Here is an 18,166-nt window from a genome sequence, read left to right as displayed (position 1 = left end):
CCCACCTTTTTCCCAATTACCGAATATGTCCTGCTCTCCCCCCTTTTTGGAGGAATGCCATTATTTTCCTGGAAGGAGGCTGCCTGGTGGGCCCTATGCCTGCATTGCTGCCTTGCTAGCAGCCTCCTCCCTGGCATCCTGTGCCTTCTTCCATGGGGCCCTGCAGGTAGCAGCCCTGCACTGAGCTTGCTTGAACCTGAGCTTCAGCTTGAACTTGTCTGGGCATCACCTGCATCCCTCCTTCCTCTGCTGTCAGCATCATCACAATGGAAGCAGTCAATACAGGTTGGCTTTGACCTGCCCCAGAGGTACATCGTCACCCTCGTCAGCCTTTTCCCCATGCTGTATCACTAATCTCCCAACCGGAGTGCTTCCTCTGCCTGGTTCCCACACCAGCTAAAGCAGCCATGGAAGATGAAGCTTCCCTACCACCCTCATCTGTTGGCCCCATCTCAGCCACTGAATCATTGGGCCATGACTCTCTGCCACAGATCCAGACAAAACGGCTCTGACTTAGGGAAGCTCAGGTTTAAAAGCCCTCTTCCTAGCCCTCTGTGCCAAATAAAATTGTTGCTTAAGCCCCTTCCCGGGATCAGGGCAGCAACCACGGACGAGCACCCTCGCCCCCATCATCTCAGTCGAAGCCTTGCATCTTCCATCTCCTAAATCAATAAATGTATTTGTGGCCAGGATATCACCAGCTGTGGAGTCCCCAGTCCTTGCCTACCTTTGTTCCAAGAATCTGCTATACTATGCTGAACTGAGCCAAGCTGTGCTCATTTAAGCAAAGCAACATCATTTTAACACTACTTTGAAAGTCCTTCTTCCAACTAGAAAGGTGCAGATTCAGGATACTTTGTCTTTAGGATGAACAAGTTATCTGCCACATAAATTCAGGAAGTTTTGGGAATTTTCTGTCACTAGATACTTCTCACTTTCTAGTGACCTTTCTCTAAATACTTCTTACTTACGTAGCTACCAACATCACTACTTCTAAAATGTAACTACTGGTAGGACTTTCACTTCTCCAGAAAAGCAAAGAGATACTGCCCCCAACTTACGTATCTGCAGGAAAGCTTAAAAATCAAATGCCCTGTTGAATATATTTACGGAAGAACTTAAATCAAGCTCAGAAACATGCGACTATTCCTTTTCCCCATTTATAGGATCCTTTTGTTGTCGCGCTCCTCCAGGACAGTTCTCAGATCCACAGTTCAGTAGCAAATGTTGCTATTTATTTCTAATTTCCTCTTAATTCAACTTTTTACTATTTCTTTTTAAACACACATTTGTATCTCTGGTTTTATCCATCCCCTAATAATACCTTTTTTCTATTAGTCTGCACCTTTCAAAAATTCTTGCGATGAATGCCACATCTTTGGCCATTTTCATCCTTTTACACTTCAATCTTTGATTTGCCTGCTACAATAACTTGTAGCCACAAGCAAATCAGAACCGCTTGCAGTATGGCTCAGCTCAAGTGGAGCTCAGGGGCCCCAAGACTGAGGTTCCTTGGAAAGCGAGTTAGTCCCCTCCGTCAGCTTAGGGCTCCCACCTTCCCCCACCCCGCCCAATCGCTAACGCTTGGAAATATCCAGAGATTACGAATGTTTCACTTGCATCATGCGTTTCATAATTTAAGAAGCAGAAGTGCTTCGTAATAACTACAATTGATAAAACATTAACTTGTGCTTTTTTAATAAAATGAAACAAAAACATTCTAAATCATAGCAGCTTATAGGTCAAAACTGTCCATCGGTCAGGAGCATAGTGTGATTAAGAAGTATGAAAACTGCAAAATGTTAAAGCCCTGCAGCAATTCAAATCCATGACAAAACTTTCAAGCAGAGTGAGCAACACTGCCTGATGCTCTACTGATTTGGTCTACTTGTTCATTGGTGAACTAGGAATTTTCTTCCTTGGTAATGGCATATCCTCTTTTCCAAAGGGGAGGAAAGGTACAAAGCCCTTTTGATTAGCGCACAGCAGCTCTTTCACTAGTTAGTGATATTCTTTTACAGCACTGAGAAACAAGGACTTTTTGTTTACCATTAGTTGAGGTAAGTTATCTTGCTTTTATTTGGGTTTAAGACTACTGTAAAGGAGTAGCTTTTCAGTTGCAGCATGGTTTGTCAAGATTACAATATTTATGACTGCATAAAATACATAAGTAAAAAAATTATGATTTGTAGAGTTTGTTATCAAGAGCTGAAACTTACATCTTTACAGAACTGCAAATACTGGCTTCCTAACTGCTAGTTGATAATTTTGCTGGCAAGAGCATTTGTTATACTTTTCTTTAATCTCGATACCCTTTTGTCCAACTGTTGTAAGAACTAGCAAGAAAGTAATTTATAACTACGGTTAGACTGTTGTAACAGCATTAGACAAGCTGTACTGATTCTTCATTAAAACACCCTTCGTTTGAAGCTACAAATATAAGAGGCGATTCTTTTTGTTCAGAAGAAACTATTAGCATGCTCTGTGCCTTTAACACTTCACACTGATTACAAAAAATTTAACAATGCAATCACTAACATACCCCACTAATGAGAAATTATGAGAAATTGTTCGAGGCAGAACCTTCTGCATCAGTCAACTCTGATCGATAAGAAAGCTATCAAGTTTGAAATTTAGATTTAATGCATTTTCGAGAAGCTAATGAGAAAGGAGCAACTTAAAATAAATACCATCATTAAAACTGCAAACTGTTACAATGATGTATTATAAACTTGTCCTAAATAAACCTAGTGCTTCAAAAATTTACCAGTGAATTCGTATTACAAAATATGTGAAAATACAATAGAATACCACAAAACAACGTCCTTTTTTGGGGTCAACAATGACGCCAAGATGATTCAGTCTTAACTTTTAAAGTTGTTAATAGAACATATTGTAATATATAAGTTGCAATTTGGTTGAATTCTAGAGAATATCCCCACCCAAACTCAAATTCACCTTTTTCATTCCTCCTCTAAAACTAGTGCCAAACTTCCTGTCAAAGCTGGTATTTTCTTGAAGAGCTTTAAAGTTTAGCTGTTACTTATTTTCTACTACTACATTTTGGCAGCAACTATTTATTGGTCTGTTATTGCAAAAAGTGCAATTTAACAATAAACCAGTCTGAAGGTCATTTTATGTCTTGAGGATACATACCATATATTTCTTTAAAAATAATCATACTTTTGTAAGCAATACTTTACAGTAGACACCTCAAATCTACCATAGATGTAAAACTTAAAACGAGAAAAATTTAGTCTCTAAATCTTTATACACATATTTATATTTGAGTTTCTATATATATTATATATATACACAAGCACAAGAGTATATATAAAATATATATAATCAGATTCAAAAAAGAACAAAAACTGGGCACTGTACATAAAATCTTTTTAAAACTCAAACAATAGAAAAACTTTAAACATTAAACAATTTTAATAAAAGTTTCTGTACAATGCTAAGCAGTTTTATTTACATATAGAAAATGTAATAGGAGTAGTGTTTGAAATTACAGAACTCCTTAAAATTTCAATGGCAGGTAATCTGGAAAAAATAACAGCATTCCATTCACAAATATTTTCAAGCAATAAATATGTATTTATAAATAGTGTAAATTTACATCAAGATTAGAAACAAAAATCACAAATCTGAAGTTTATTCCTTAGTCTATGTGCAACCCATTTATCTTTGTGACTTGGCTGTTAATTGTTTTAAATTTTATTTAGGAACCAAAAGTGTAACCGTCATGGTTTCAAAACAAGACAGAAAAACATAAAAGCAGTAAAAAAATTTATATCACCTAACTCTTCACATTAAAAAAAAAAAAAAAAAAAAAAAAAGTTGCCCAAAGAAAGACTTAAAATTTCTAACTACCTTACAAAGAAATGACCAGCTAAGCTAGTACTTTTTCCAAGGGAAATTCTGAAGGGGAAAAAATGGATGAAACCAACTCATCAGCCCAGAAACAGAGAAATACAAAAGAGGTGGTCTTCAAGTCAGTAGTCTGTATAATGTTGCCAGTTTTGTCAGATATATACAAAACATGGAATTATTTTTTTGAAGTACAGCTGGATGAGCTTTATTTGTTTTGAGTTCTGGAGTAGGAGGCAGTGCTCTCTCCTGTCCAGTTGGTTGACACTCCGCACTTGGAAGGTTGCATAGACACAGCTTTCAGCCAGCAGCCTTACGGGATAGCTACAAAAATCAGTGGTGCAGAACTGGGTCACTTCCTGAATATCAGAAAAGTTTTCATTTAATGTCCATGAAAAAATGTCAAGATGAGGAGGATGGCAATGGAGGAGCCTGAAAAAGAAAACATTGAATTACCTTTTCTACAAGGGTGTAAAACTCAGTTGCTTAACCAAGAACCTGCACAAATTGTAACCATGAGAGTTTAAAGTCACACGCACAACTATTTTTACACTTCAGGACTCTTTCAAGTGGACACTGGCATTTTTTTTCCAACTTACTCAAAAACAACTCCTATTTTACGACTACTCTGCATTAGGATTTTGCCTATACTGCAGACTGGAGTATGCTGTGGGGATGTCTGTGTTAATACGATGTGAGCTGCCAAAACAAGTCCCATTGTGGCAGCAAAGAGCTCCATGTGGGCTCAGTATAAATATATCTTTATATATTCTAAAACAGGGATTCTCAACCTGTTTACCAACAGGGGGGAATTGTCCATTTGTGGCTCTCCAAATGCCTTGCGGGCTTCATTTTTTTTCCCTCTACCTAAACAGTAACATATAACCCTGAAGTTAGGGTATCTGTGGAAAGGGTCTCAGATTCTCTGACATTGGGATAAGGTTGTGGGTTTTTTTTTTTTTTTTTAAATCCTGGAAGACGCCACCAGAGTGCCTCAAGAGTGAAGTAAGCTAGGTGTCTTGTTCCTGCCTGCTTTCAGGAGACAAGGTCTAGAAGATACCTAACTATTCCCCAATATTGCACTTTGTGCATTACCATCAAAATACTGAATCTTTGATGGCATTTCCTTCTCATCACTCCTGTCATGATGTGGAATCCTTTCAAAAAGCAGCTCACAGTCTTTTAAAGACACTTTAAATCATACCATAGTACCACCTATGAAACCCTAACACTAGCTGATCCTCATGTTTGCTCCCAATACTTTACTCCACACACAGAGCCTCTCTGCTAGGCCTATTGCACCTTTGCCATCTGAGATTATCTTCATCCTGTGACTTGCAACAAACCTCAACTCTTCTAGATCTGAGAGATGTCACTTTTAGGCTATGACTCTTCTCAATCGAGATTGTATCCCCTTTAAAAGAAGTAAATGTGCACACCAATTTCACAAGAGAACAACTATTAACATCCTTCAGGGCTGCAGGTTCAGGCTTTCGTGGGGGAGGGAACTACTCACAGGTTGAGAAGCCTTGTTCTAGGGACAATATCATCCCTGTTACCTATATAATGTCATAAACACAGACAACAAAATACCTCTTCCTCCCCCCTCTTTTCCATACAGAAACGTTCTTGCCCATTTCCACTCAACTGGATGACGTATCTGAGAACAGGTATTTATTTATATGCTTTCCTATAACAGATCATCACTTTGAAATTGCAGTATTTCACAAACTATAATGACAATGGGCTCCTGGAAGTATGAACTGAAGTTCAACCACCTCAGGCTCTGTAGGACCAATGAAGAGAATTAAATTCAGAGGATGTGGTTGAACCTTGAGGCCTTAGCTCAAAAGGTCACAACTTATCATGCTAGCATTACATGAAATAATTGTCTAAACATACATTTTCTGCAGCACCTGGAAATGAATCAAAAGCCACAGCTGTTTCTGGGCTGTTGTATTTAATTCAACATGAAATTCTCGTAACGCTTTGTCCAATGTTTGTCTCCTTTGACAGAAAGGCAAGGCTCATAAATAAATCCAGCATCACTTTCATTCTGATTACAAACAAGCCATCTTTGCCTGAAACAATGAAACCTGGGTGAAATGTTAGGACAGTTGTGCTGACACAGTTCAAAGCAGGAGGCTGCCATATATAGCACAAAGCTATAATGGCAAAGAGGCTTTTTTGCTTTAAATTGAAATGCAAAGGAGGCCCCAAGCCAAAAGACAGAACTGTTTGAGAGCATCCACTTGCTAAGCAGAAGGACAGTGCTGATTTGGGAGGGGATGGGTGGGGAAGGGGAAGGAAGGGGTCTGAGTGCATAGGATGCTCTGCTGCTATACTGACTTCATACCACAACCAATGTATTAGAGATGCTCTTGAACCTGGTGCTAGTTTCTCCAAGCTTCACTGTCCTGATTCTTCCCATCTCCATCTGATCCAGTTATGGTCTTCAGGTGATCTCTATTGGATTTTTAAAGCCACAACTTTATGAATTGTAACATCATACTTTTCCTGAAAACTCAGCGGTTATGTTCTGCAGTTACTGTACTATTTCACATAATTCTGACTCTTCAGCATTTTGTTCTGTAAATATCACACACAACCCATACCTCCATTTGAATCAGAAAGTCCACGGTACTCATACAATGGAGCACCAAGACAGTCTACAACTGCTTTACAAATAATGTATTTATGCACCCATTTATTAATTTGACTTACTAATGTAAATTGATCATAGACTTGCATCAAGTCCTCCATTTTGTACTGTTCTAGCACCACAAAATTTTCCAGGTTCGTGCTTATCTTTCGTGCACAGTCTTGGCAATGTACAACATAGGTCTTTCGGGAATTGCTCTCACTAGTGACAAAAAGCAGATCAAAGACTTCCACCTATTAGATAGGAAACAGAAAGTCAACTGTTACAATTTCATTTTTTAAAAGTTAAACCACAAAAACTGTATTTTCTTTAAGATTTACACCCTTACCCTGTGCAAGCAAAGAGAAAAGTTAGATTTGTTCAGGGAAAATCTATCCTCCTAAGGCTCAGGCAGAGAAGTGAAATATTGTAAAACCACTAATATTACACTTAGGATGTCTGAATGAACAGCGCTATGGGAAAGCTTTTGGTCCATATTGACAAATCAGGATTCATAGTCTGAATAGGGGTTATTCAGTAAGGTGGGGATTTATAACAATTATACCTAATTTTCCCTTCTTCAAATTTGCCTGCAAAAGAAGTTTGTGATTTATTTCCTTACTTCTCAGTCACATGCTCATCCTGCCCAAGAGGCTCAGTCAGAAGATAACTAGAAACTGATTTTTAGGGGGTATGAAAATTTTATTTTCTTTTAAGCTTCATGAAAACTGTTATCCAATACTTCAAAGGAACTATTAACACAAAGTAGAATAAAAAAATTTCAGCAAAAAGGTATGTCCTGTGAAAAAAATGTACTTAAATTCTCTCTCTTTTGGGGTTGTTGTTGACTTCTGAAATCAAGACAGATACACCTTTAAAATGAAGCTCAGCAGATCAAATTATATGCAGGAAGCGATAACAACTTTTTATAATAACTGAGAATTGAAAATTGACCTAGTAAATAACAATGCTGTGGAAGTACTGGGAACAGACTGCAGCAAAATACAGCCTGGGTCTAGAAAAACAGCCTGTTAATAAGCTCTTTGAAGACAGTACTACATCACATATATGTGCTTATAGCATACAGTAGATGCTGCAACTTAAAAGCAAAATTAAAATAGCAAAAACAACAAAAGATGGGACAAAATTTAAATAAATATTATAGTAGTACACAAGCCCAACACATATTTTTACTGACCTCACAAATGCTACAGTAATGAGCTGGCTCGTCCTTTGCTCGCCCATGCCAGACAATCTCTTTTCCTGCAGCAATCAGAGCTTCCCTCAGTGTCTGACACTGTTTGAGAGTTCTTAACAGGCAGTACCTGCAACCAAAATCAGGTGTATATTCAGTTCAATATTCAACTTTATAGCAAGATTCAAGTAGGCTTAAATTTCTTCCAAGACCCTGTACCTGGAGTTTCCTCTTCCTCTGGGATTTCAGAAACAGCTGGCTAATAAGAATCACTGGACCCATGACTTACGCAGAAGTTAGACCATGTGCTTATGGACCTCTGTGTAGATTTGTTCCATTTCTGTACTGCCCCTTGCCCTGCAAACAGGCTGTATCTTTCACTTTTGACTGGAACGCACGAATGCTCTTTTAAGCACAACAAAACAATGCGTTTTCAGAAGCAATCCATGTATTTTGTTTTGAACTATGAATTTATCAGCAAAATGTTAGTTTCAACTACCAAGTTCAAAATAACTCTTTACATTTTGTGTAAATGACTATAGCCTATCCAAAGAACTGTTTTAACTAACATCCTAAAACCCCTGTTACTTCCTCAACACCGCTAAACTTTCAGTTATCCAAAGTCTGGAAACCCAAATTCTGACAGGAATCACTCTGCACAGAGTGGAAATAAAATCTATCAACAAGTATCTTCTTCCGTGTAAAAGGAAAAAGAATATAGACAGGTTGGTATTAGAAAAGGAAGTCCCTTCATAAGAAAAAAAATTAACATTGGGAAAAAAAAAATATTAAACTTATTTTATGAATGAAGGAAAGAACTGGTCAAATGTCAAATTAAAATCAACAATTCCCTGCCATACTTCTGTAAAGGATAAAAAGAAAAGATATATCTTCACAACTTTATACAGTTCTCTTCTGTACTAGAAAATCTAACTTGTTTTCTAGCATTGTATGAGCTACATATGTTCTCTAAAAAAAAGTTGGCAAAATAGGTTGCCAGATTTCTAAATTACAATGTTATTTACAATAATTTTTAGCTCTCAGCTATCCTATTTATTTGAGCTGCAGCCTTTGCAGCCTTTAATTTTCTCCTCCACAGGGTGGTTACGTTACATGCTCATTAGATGCAGAAGGAAGATTGAAAAAATGTAAGGGGAAGAATAAACATTGGACAGAAAACAAAGTGCTCAAGAGTTCTATCAAAATGTTTTCAATTTGGTCCTTCTCCCATTTTAAAGCCTTAAACATGTAATATATACATTCTGTTTTAAAAAAAAAAGTTTCTTTCATGTGTTTCCAAGTAGTTAATAGAATCTTAGGCTTACTTTGAGATACTCTTCTCTTGATGTTTTACACTTAGACTGTTCATCTTCACTAAAAACAAGTCTATGGCTTCATTAATACCCTCATTGTACGAACAGTGCAAAACTGAAAATGTGTTTCTATGTTAAACAACGTATTTTCATACACTGAATTTCAAGAAAATTAAACAGCTCATTTAGCTGTAACTCCTTCAACACTTTCGAAGTTTGATGTTAATGGGACTTATGATGCTAAGACTAAACACATGCGATAGATCATGTATTAATTCACTTGAGTGTCAGGCTAACACAGACGTGCTTCTGACAAGTTCAGTAACTTTGGTATACCATTGTACTATGCAATACAGCCTGATTTCAAATAAAACTTAAAAGCTATCATTCTCTTCTCTTCTGCTATTAACTGGAAAAATCTTCGGGTATGCCAAAGAGCAACTGGAAGCGCATCTGCACACTTGCACAGATTGCACATCTGCACATCTTGCACACTTGTTCTCAACTCTTGAATTCCAAAGAGTTTTCTAGTGTTGCAGTTGTGAAGAAAGAATGGCCCAAAATGTAACCGACATATAATGCCGCTAAAATGTTTGCCAAATTTGTAACCAAAGCTGAAAACAATAGCTAGAAGGTGAATTCCCCTCCTTGGATAAGATTCAGATCCTAGTTATGGCACTTGAAAATGTAAACGTTAACTATTTCATGCCGTCAAAGAATGGGAGAAAGTATACAAACTATCACTTTTAAAATGCACCACAATTTCCTGAAGCATGGGAAGCCTAAAGAAAGCCAAAAAGGTGTCTAGCAGAGTCACAATGTGTAAGTTAAACGGCGTCAGCTTTTAGTATTGTAGGCCTGCTTTTATTCTTGTACAGTAAGAATTCAGTTAAAAGAAAATCTGGACCATATCTCTCTCTCAAATTCTTTACAGGTATGGCATAAAGAGTATGAGTAAATCATGTCTAGTCAAATTCAAATATTTAAGAGAAGATGATTTTAAAATGGACATAATCCTGATTTATTCTGTAAGGGCAGTGAGAAACCTGTTTGAATATTTAGATATCCAGTAAAACTTTTCGAAGTGTGGAGACCATCTTAATCGCAATGCAAAACTGACCTCTCTGCATCTTTCAGTAATATATCTACCCTACTGATACCAAAATGTATTTTATCTGGCTTCATGATTTTGTGCAAAATCATTTCTCCCATGTCATGTTCTTTTATGTTTCTAAAACTATTTTTGTAGAAGAACTTAGTATTTCAGTTACTTTGGAATTAATTTTTAAAGCCTTTATTACTATATTCTCACTACCTCTAAAATTATTCTCTTCCTCAGATGCATTTGTAAAAGTCCTTCTAGCTTCCATCTAAGAGGTTTGTGGTTAATTTATCTTTTCTTGAAGGTTGTGCTCCCTCAGTCAAGTTTTAAATCATTCTGTCTGCCTGTGTTCCTGCTCATGATTCTACTGTTAATATCAAATATCTAAAAAACATTTCATGGGAAAGTTTCAGTTTTTGCTTTGTCTTTTATCTAGCAAGACAGCACCAAGTTGCACGTTAACTAAAAATATAATGTAGTATTCCCCTACTGTTATCCTATTTCTTTTCATCATTAATCTGGTTCCCGATATTTGTATGTATGCTTAAATTTTAGTGTATTGCTTATGTAGGGGTTACTCTCACATAACCCAGTAAGACATATTTGAATTTATCTTTCAAACTGGAATTACAAACTACTTCTTATTGTTTTCCAAGAGCTATTCTTTTTTATTATTCTGATACCTAAGAAGCCCCAGAGACAGAAGTTAAACTACCTAAACACTTCAGGTATCTTCGACGTGCAATTTTAGATACAGACCTGAGTTTTGGCAAAAAGATGACAGCTACATCAGTGATACATTTTTTTTTCCTGATGACAAATGAAAAGTCAGCTATTCACGATGAAATTCAACCAGTTGTATCAGAAATCACTAGTTCTCAAGTGTTTTTATACACATACATACACACACACACATATTTAAACACACAGATGTCTATATTTTGTACATAATAAAATCTAGGAGCAGTGGACAATAGCTACTTGCCAGCTGGTGCTATTTTCCTGCAGACAACCAGTCCATAGGAAAATTATGCAACTGCTTTCCTATCTTAAGGAGATTCATGAATGTTTCTGCATTTTCTAACCTTACAAAGCCAAGGTCAGATACTAGACTGTTTATTCTGGTGACACCCATTTCTAGTAACAGCTATACTGTAACTATAGAAGTGACCACAATGAAGAGTTATCTCAGGTTACTGCTACGAGATGTTACAAACCAGAGCTCATCATTGGATCTTCTTCCCCTCTGCACAAATAGCATGGAACTTGGGATTTGGCTGACAACTAACTTGGATGAAGGGCTTAATCCAAGTAAACTGGAAGTGGTTTCAGTAGACTGGAAAAAGCAAACGCATGCAAGATCAAAGTTTGTATCTGCTCCTCAGCGTGTTTGTTTATTTGTAATGTACACCTAAAATTTAGGTCTCTCACTAGAAAAAGCTCAGCTGCTGTCAGCCAGCAAGACAACAGGAAACAACCATTTTGTTCTCTGTGTTTCTTCACAACATTTTCAGAGATTCTCTTGGAGAAGGATGCTATCTGCTCAGTAATGTTTTTCTCCTTTTAAGCCTAAACCATGGCAAAAAAACCCAAACTTGTGCAAATGCAACATACAAGTGCCAAAATATCAAAAACATATTCTGCCAAAAACATTCCAGAACTGTTTCAAGCTTTACAATAGATGCCTGCTGGGCTTGGAAAGATAGATAAAGATAATTGTGAAGTAAGTTTGTGGGTTTTTTTCTTTTAAATAAATACAGCTCAACTTTTTTTTTTTTTTTTTTTTTTTTTTTTAAATGGACTTTTTGGCTTCCTCCCTCCCACAGCTTGCTTCTTTCCCCCGTTTCTCATTTCTAACTATTCAGTTCCTCCTCTCCCTTTTATGACACTGGCATCCTGGCTACGAGCACTAATAGCTTAATCGAAGGGGCAGGACTGTCAAGCCTTCAGCAAAGATTTTATCTACCCTAGATATTAGTTACCAGATTTTAAGAAAGTATTCACACATAAATGCTATTCCAAAATCTAGCTTTACAGTGACTACAAGCTTCCATCTGTGTCTTCAACTTCCAAAATTCTTGGCCCTTACAAAGTTACCAATTCCACCATTATGAAACAGACGTTCAAGCCTAAATTAAACTCCTACTGTAAAAAGGTGTCCCACTCAGATGTCATCAATAAATCCTACTAGGGAGATTTGCCCTTTTTTTGCAAGTTAACCTACCCATTTTTTAAAGGCCCATTTCAAGGCAAATTATAAAAGGATTCAATGCTTGTGGATCCAGTGTCTTGAAAAGACTAAGAAATACTCAAGCTAGAAGCTCCTTTGCTAGGCTTAAGGAAAACAGAGAGTTCTGCTATCAGAGTATTCTCATGATGAGTCATTTGCTTTGGAATTCATTCCCCCACTTTCTTTAGGACGTATGTATATCAGCATATGACATATGCTGAAATGTCCATTTGTTCCTCAACCTAGATATAATGGTGCTGCAATATGATTTATATTTTCTTTAAGATGAACTCTTTAAAGAAAATTACTAAAGATGCTCCAAGCCTGGAATATTCCTGCATTTTAGAATATGCGTGTAAGAAACGTCACTAAACTCAATTATCATTTTACACATCAGTTACTTCATCGTTCAGAAGGAAGAGCAAAGGGAAGGAGGCTTTCAAATTCCTACTTGCCTTTATTTAAAACATTTATACTGGATCTCCAAATGACAGTGTGTGAGCACTAACCACAAGTTCTAGAAATGTAAAATTAAGTTTAACTTTGCTGTAAAAATGACTAAACATTCTAATATTTGGGTTGATGACCTAATTTTGTTATTTCTTATGGTACGTACAGCTGAACAGCTTTTGTCATCTCAGTCAACTGTTTCTGTAAACTGCTGTATTAAGTCTATGGCATATTTAACAAAAAAGTTAATTGTATCATTCTAAAGCTATGCCACAATAACATCAAATACAACGTAATAAAATTAATTGTATCTATAAATGGATTCTTTGTAAAACAGAATATAAAACAATTTTGGCTTCTCAGGAATGGAAAAGCCTTACAAAGGATTACTTACAAATCAACTATTGTTTTATGCTTGAAGAGGAAATGGGTACAGTAAATGTTCAAATAAGTAAAACTTACTTTATCATTTCAAAAAGCTTTGGATCTGAGACCTTGATATTTCGAGCCATATTCCATGAAAGATGAACCATGGGTACTATGGACTTTACACTCTGCAGTTTATTCCACTCGTACCGTTCCACTGCCAATTTATATTGACAGGCTATACAAAAACAAAATTACAGAAGCAATTAGTCAAGTTAAGAAATAACTATCAACTGGAGCCAAAATAATTTGATTATAATCAAAATTTATACCTTTTAGAGCTAGATTAAACTTCATTCTCAATGACCCATTCATTCCAACTACACTTGATCTCTATAAAATTTCTTTTAAAAAGTGCATTTATGATGCTAAAAGAATGCACAATACCACAGCAGCAACAACTATCTGTGAAAAGAAGTTATGACAAGTGTTCGATTTCTATGGTGAAGAGAGAGCAATATTTCAAAAAGGGTTCCTTAACAAATTTTCAAGTATTTCAGATTTAAAAAAAAAAAAAAAAATCTAAATTTGAAATGTCTGCATCTCACTCTATTCACTCTTTACCATAATTTTACAATGCTGTGGTATATAATTTGTCTTGAAAAGGAAGACTGCACCTTGAGACATTCGTTGCAATGAGTCAGACTTTTTCATCAAGCAGCCTACTCACCCAGCCCTTTTCTTAAAAATGTTTTACAAAATCTACTGTGACTGAACATGTGAGCTCTGTATCAGTCAATCATACAATCCTGGAGATATACTATTTATTGCATCATAATGAAATAAAGACACACCTTAAACTATTTAAGAAAACGGGAGTTTTTTGGAAGTACTTTCTGTTCAAACACTTGACAGAATCTCATTTTAGCTGTGAAATTTCCTTCCCTTCTCACTTCTAAAAACCTTCCAAGACCATGGTTCAAAACTGAAAGCTCCCAGAATAGTAGGTCTGAAAAACCTAATATTCCTTTATGAACAAAATTTTACAACTGTTCGGATTTCCTGATGCTTTCACGGAAGAACAATTAAGTATCAGTGGTCCTGAAAAAGTTAGATTGGACAAGTCCTCAACTTATATGCAAGCTACAGCACAGCAGTCTGCTGGGTAGAAAAAACATTGGGAGAAAAAGTTAAGAAATGGCCTACAAGACAGAGTGTATGAATTCATCTAAACATTTTGTTCTGCTAGTGTTTGCTACACAATTGTGATTTTTACAAGTCCATTAAATGGACGAGTGCAAAGACTGCGTTCTTGCTGCTTTCACTTCCTCTTACCAACGGAATTATTTAAAGCTTCAACACATCATGTTTTAAAATACAGTACGTTCATTTTTTTAATCTGGTAAAGCATGGTAAATTAGTAAGAAATGGCAGTTTCTGTGGCATACGTAGTGTAATATTACCTAATTATGTAGTTTAGCACAGGCACTATTCAATCATACCTGTAAGAGGGCCAACATTCCACGCAATGTTGTTGCACCAACCAATAGCCTGAACCCAATGAACTGTGCCAGCATTTATCCACACCAAATCCCCTGGTCTTTGAATAAACCTATAAACTGGGACATTGGCTTCATACAAATCTTCCAAGTTTGGCCACCAAGATCCCATTAGGAAATTCATATTATTCCTGAAACAATAGGAAAAATAAAGTCTTCAGCGTTTATCAGCAGACATATTAGTGATTGATACTTCAATGAAATTACCTGTAAAAACTGATCACCACGATAAATGCTTCCTGCATCTAATCAGTGACCCAGGAGGACTAATCAAAAGGAAAGTTTTATCTATAAAATTCCTGATCCTAATTCCACATTTCAAATCTTACAATACACGAAAACACTTAACCATCTGGCTGCCCATGTGAAGTCAGTTTATGGCTTCCAGTTATGTTCTATTTTCCTTTAAGTTTCCCAGTATTTTATTAATGCTGAGGCAGAGAATCCTTGGTCAGATCTAGTGTGACACTGGTGCCAAATGCTGCTTTTTTAACCAGTGACTGATTTTATATACATTCCGTACCAGCTCCTAAGAATGCTTTCTGTTTTGAACAATGCCAATCATGTACTCATACTGTCAGTGTATGCATGTGAAGCTTGTCCACACAACAAGCAACCTGTTGGCACCATCTCAACTGTGATCCACAGGTCTATGCTATACTGAGCCAAAAGATGTCGACCCTCCTGAGAAGCATGAAAAAGCACCTCCATATGGATTTCCTAAGCACGAACTCTTCCACTATGGTTATGCAAAATAGATAACTTCTCTCCCATCCTTATCCTAATTTTATACTGTTTTTATACTGCACCATGAGAGATCATTTGCAATTCACAGTTTTCAAAGACAATTCAGTGCCTCTATCAGGCACTCTAGACGTTTTATGCAGTTACCAAGATCTTAGTTTCTCTCTCACCCTCAGGAGGACAGCGTCATGGGGGTAAAAGGCATGTCGTCATCAGAGACACTGCAATTGCATCAGCGCAATTACAGTTTTGAGATGGCTTATCTTTGTAAAGGTGGATGAAATAAGAACAGTTGTCAGTAGATAGGCAGAAAATACAGAGTACAGAGACACTGAGATGAATTTGCAGAGCTCTGGAAAAGTTCTGAAGAAAAGTCAAGAGCTTAGTCCAGTTTTAACCGGGCAAGATAAAAAAAAAAATTCTCCCGTAGGATCAGCTTCAGAGGCTACCGCTTGAATACCAGCATGATTAGGGGGGACAATTGCTCCTCCTCTTTTTTTTTTTAATTTTCCTTGGGGGGCAGGGGTGGGGTCCATGCGTGTGCGTGTGTGTGTTTTGTTTTTAAAGCATCCACTCAACACAAGGCATAACATAGAACCCCCAATCTTAGATCTGGCTGAGTATTTCCCCAATGGTCAGTGCACCTCAACTTTTCCAGCAAGCTACAAACATGTAAGTGTATGCAAAGCATGCCATGACACCTCCTGGAGTCTGAGTAAACTAAGCTCTCCCTCTAGATGCAGCAAGAAACCATGCCAAAATACCAATGTCTCTGTACGTGCTTGTGTACAACATGTATATTAATCATAATAACGATTAACAGCATACATCACCAGGAAAATACTTTACTCCATCAATTCTAAAAAACCAAAACGAAATCCCACCTCCTTCACCCCCAACTTTGTTCCATCACTCCACTGCAATAGCCCTAGAAGCCATTACAAAAGCATCACCATTTGGTAATAGTAGAGGTCAGCTTTAATATGCATGATAGACTGCCTAAACAGCAAGGACTACGATGGATTTTCTGATGTAGAAATGTTACTACTACGAAAACTGGATTGATGCCACATAATACACATCGGTAGCAGACAGCCTATGCTTATACTAATCCCCCTTAATCTGATCCCCCTTAATGTAGTATAAATTTGAATCTTGAACCTAGATGAGCATTTGCTACTACCAATCTCTCACTTCTTGCATTTTCTTCATTCCTGTGTTCAAAAAAACCAAATAATGGATCTAATGTTAATTTTTGAGAGCGAAGCTATCACAGGCAATCTAAGTTTCTGTACATTGTGCAAATGTCATATTTTGCATAAATTCTAGATCTTACATTTTGACTTATGTTAAAAGACTTTTGACTACATGGAAAACCCGTAAAATAATGTCCTCTTACAACACCCTCAGTGATTTCCCCCCTTAGGTCTGAGAAAGGCACAGAGAACTTGATAAAAATAGAGGAAAACAGCACGCCCAGCTTACTTTTCACAGAAGTCATTCATGACACCCCAATAGCTTTCAGGGACAACAAACCATTCACAGTCACCTGGACCAATATTTATATTTACTGAACAAAAGTTGTTATTTTCTTGATGACCTGAAATTTAGAGAAACATAAACACACTTTATGTAAGGCTGATCTATCAAAATCATGCTATGAAAATGCAAAGTTACAATTACTAAAAAAACCTATATCATCTTTTAAGTATTTGTACTTATTTTTATATGACACTTACATACACTATTTAGGTGCTTTACAGTGTTAAGAAATGCAATTAAGCTACCAGTGACAAGAGAATTCTGCTTTTGTTAGTCTGTGGAAAATGGAAAGCTGGAGCTACCAATCTTGTGAATCTGACCAATACTTCAGCAGCTCCCTTTTTGTAGAAATAAATACTTCAAGAAGCTAAAGCTTAGATTTTGTGTTTTATGATAGCTCTTGACAGTCCCAGTCAGGAGCAAAACTTCATGACTTCAGGCACTGAATAGACAAGTAGTAAGAAAATCTGTCCCAAAGAGCTTTCAAAATCAATGCAGAAATGCCACTATTTTATCTTCTTTTGACAGCTGGAAAACTGAGCCATAATCCCTAATGGAATTATCTGAAGTTGTACTTCAGAAAAAACAGACCCTGAAATTTAGTCCAGATCCCTCAAGTCTCAGTCCAGTGCTCTAACACAGCACTATTCATTATGGAGGGTTGAGTCCTACCCTCAGACAATAAAGAATCTAGAAAGTAAAAGTATACCGATTTCTATGATTGCATAAGACCTACTTTGGAAGCCTATAAAAATCTTCAAGGCATGTAAAATACAAATACCGTCCAAGTATATAAACCCATCCTCTTTTTCCCCTTAAAGAATCCAGTACTGCATGCAAGAGATTAGTATGGTAATTACCTAGCACTGAAGAAATCCAGAAATTTCCACTAGAAGGTAATTTAGTACTTCATACACGCAGAGTTCAGTTAAACAAGAAATTAAAAAAATACTGAATAGGTACAATTTTATCATGTTTAGGCATGCTGTAAGATATGGAAAATTTGCAGTGCAGTTAAATCAATACCACAGCAATAGAACACGATTTTTTTCATGCAAAGAGGTTATACTCACCTGGTGTTCTGCTCCCTGGAACCTTCATGTACAACTGCACTGTGTTCATGCCCAGGATTGTATGACCAACATGGCTTA

The 18,166-nt window shown here is 36.8% G+C and overlaps 1 protein-coding gene across 5 annotated transcripts in view; it reads right to left on the bottom strand.

Moving 5' to 3' along the window:
- Positions 1-2,362: 2,362 nt before the first annotated feature.
- Positions 2,363-18,166, bottom strand: part of KDM6A (lysine (K)-specific demethylase 6A) — a 51,720-nt gene continuing 35,916 nt past the window's right edge. For all 5 annotated transcript variants that reach the window (XM_009574908.1, XM_009574912.1, XM_009574911.1 and 2 more), the window contains 7 exons: positions 18,089-18,166; positions 16,959-17,073; positions 14,673-14,860; positions 13,267-13,408; positions 7,713-7,839; positions 6,598-6,768; positions 2,363-4,305 (listed from right to left, as the gene is read on the bottom strand). The exon at positions 18,089-18,166 is cut by the window's right edge and continues 95 nt beyond it. In XM_009574908.1, the coding sequence (XP_009573203.1) occupies positions 4,276-4,305; positions 6,598-6,768; positions 7,713-7,839; positions 13,267-13,408; positions 14,673-14,860; positions 16,959-17,073; positions 18,089-18,166 (851 nt within the window). In that variant the 3' untranslated portion in view covers positions 2,363-4,275. The remainder of the gene's footprint in view (positions 4,306-6,597; positions 6,769-7,712; positions 7,840-13,266; positions 13,409-14,672; positions 14,861-16,958; positions 17,074-18,088) is intronic.

The sequence above is a fragment of the Fulmarus glacialis genome, unplaced genomic scaffold, assembly GCF_000690835.1.
Source record: "Fulmarus glacialis isolate BGI_N327 unplaced genomic scaffold, ASM69083v1 scaffold23883, whole genome shotgun sequence".
Lineage (NCBI taxonomy): Eukaryota > Metazoa > Chordata > Aves > Procellariiformes > Procellariidae > Fulmarus > Fulmarus glacialis.
The sequence above is the reverse complement of the archived record's forward strand: the minus strand, read 5'-3'. Positions and strand labels throughout refer to the sequence as shown.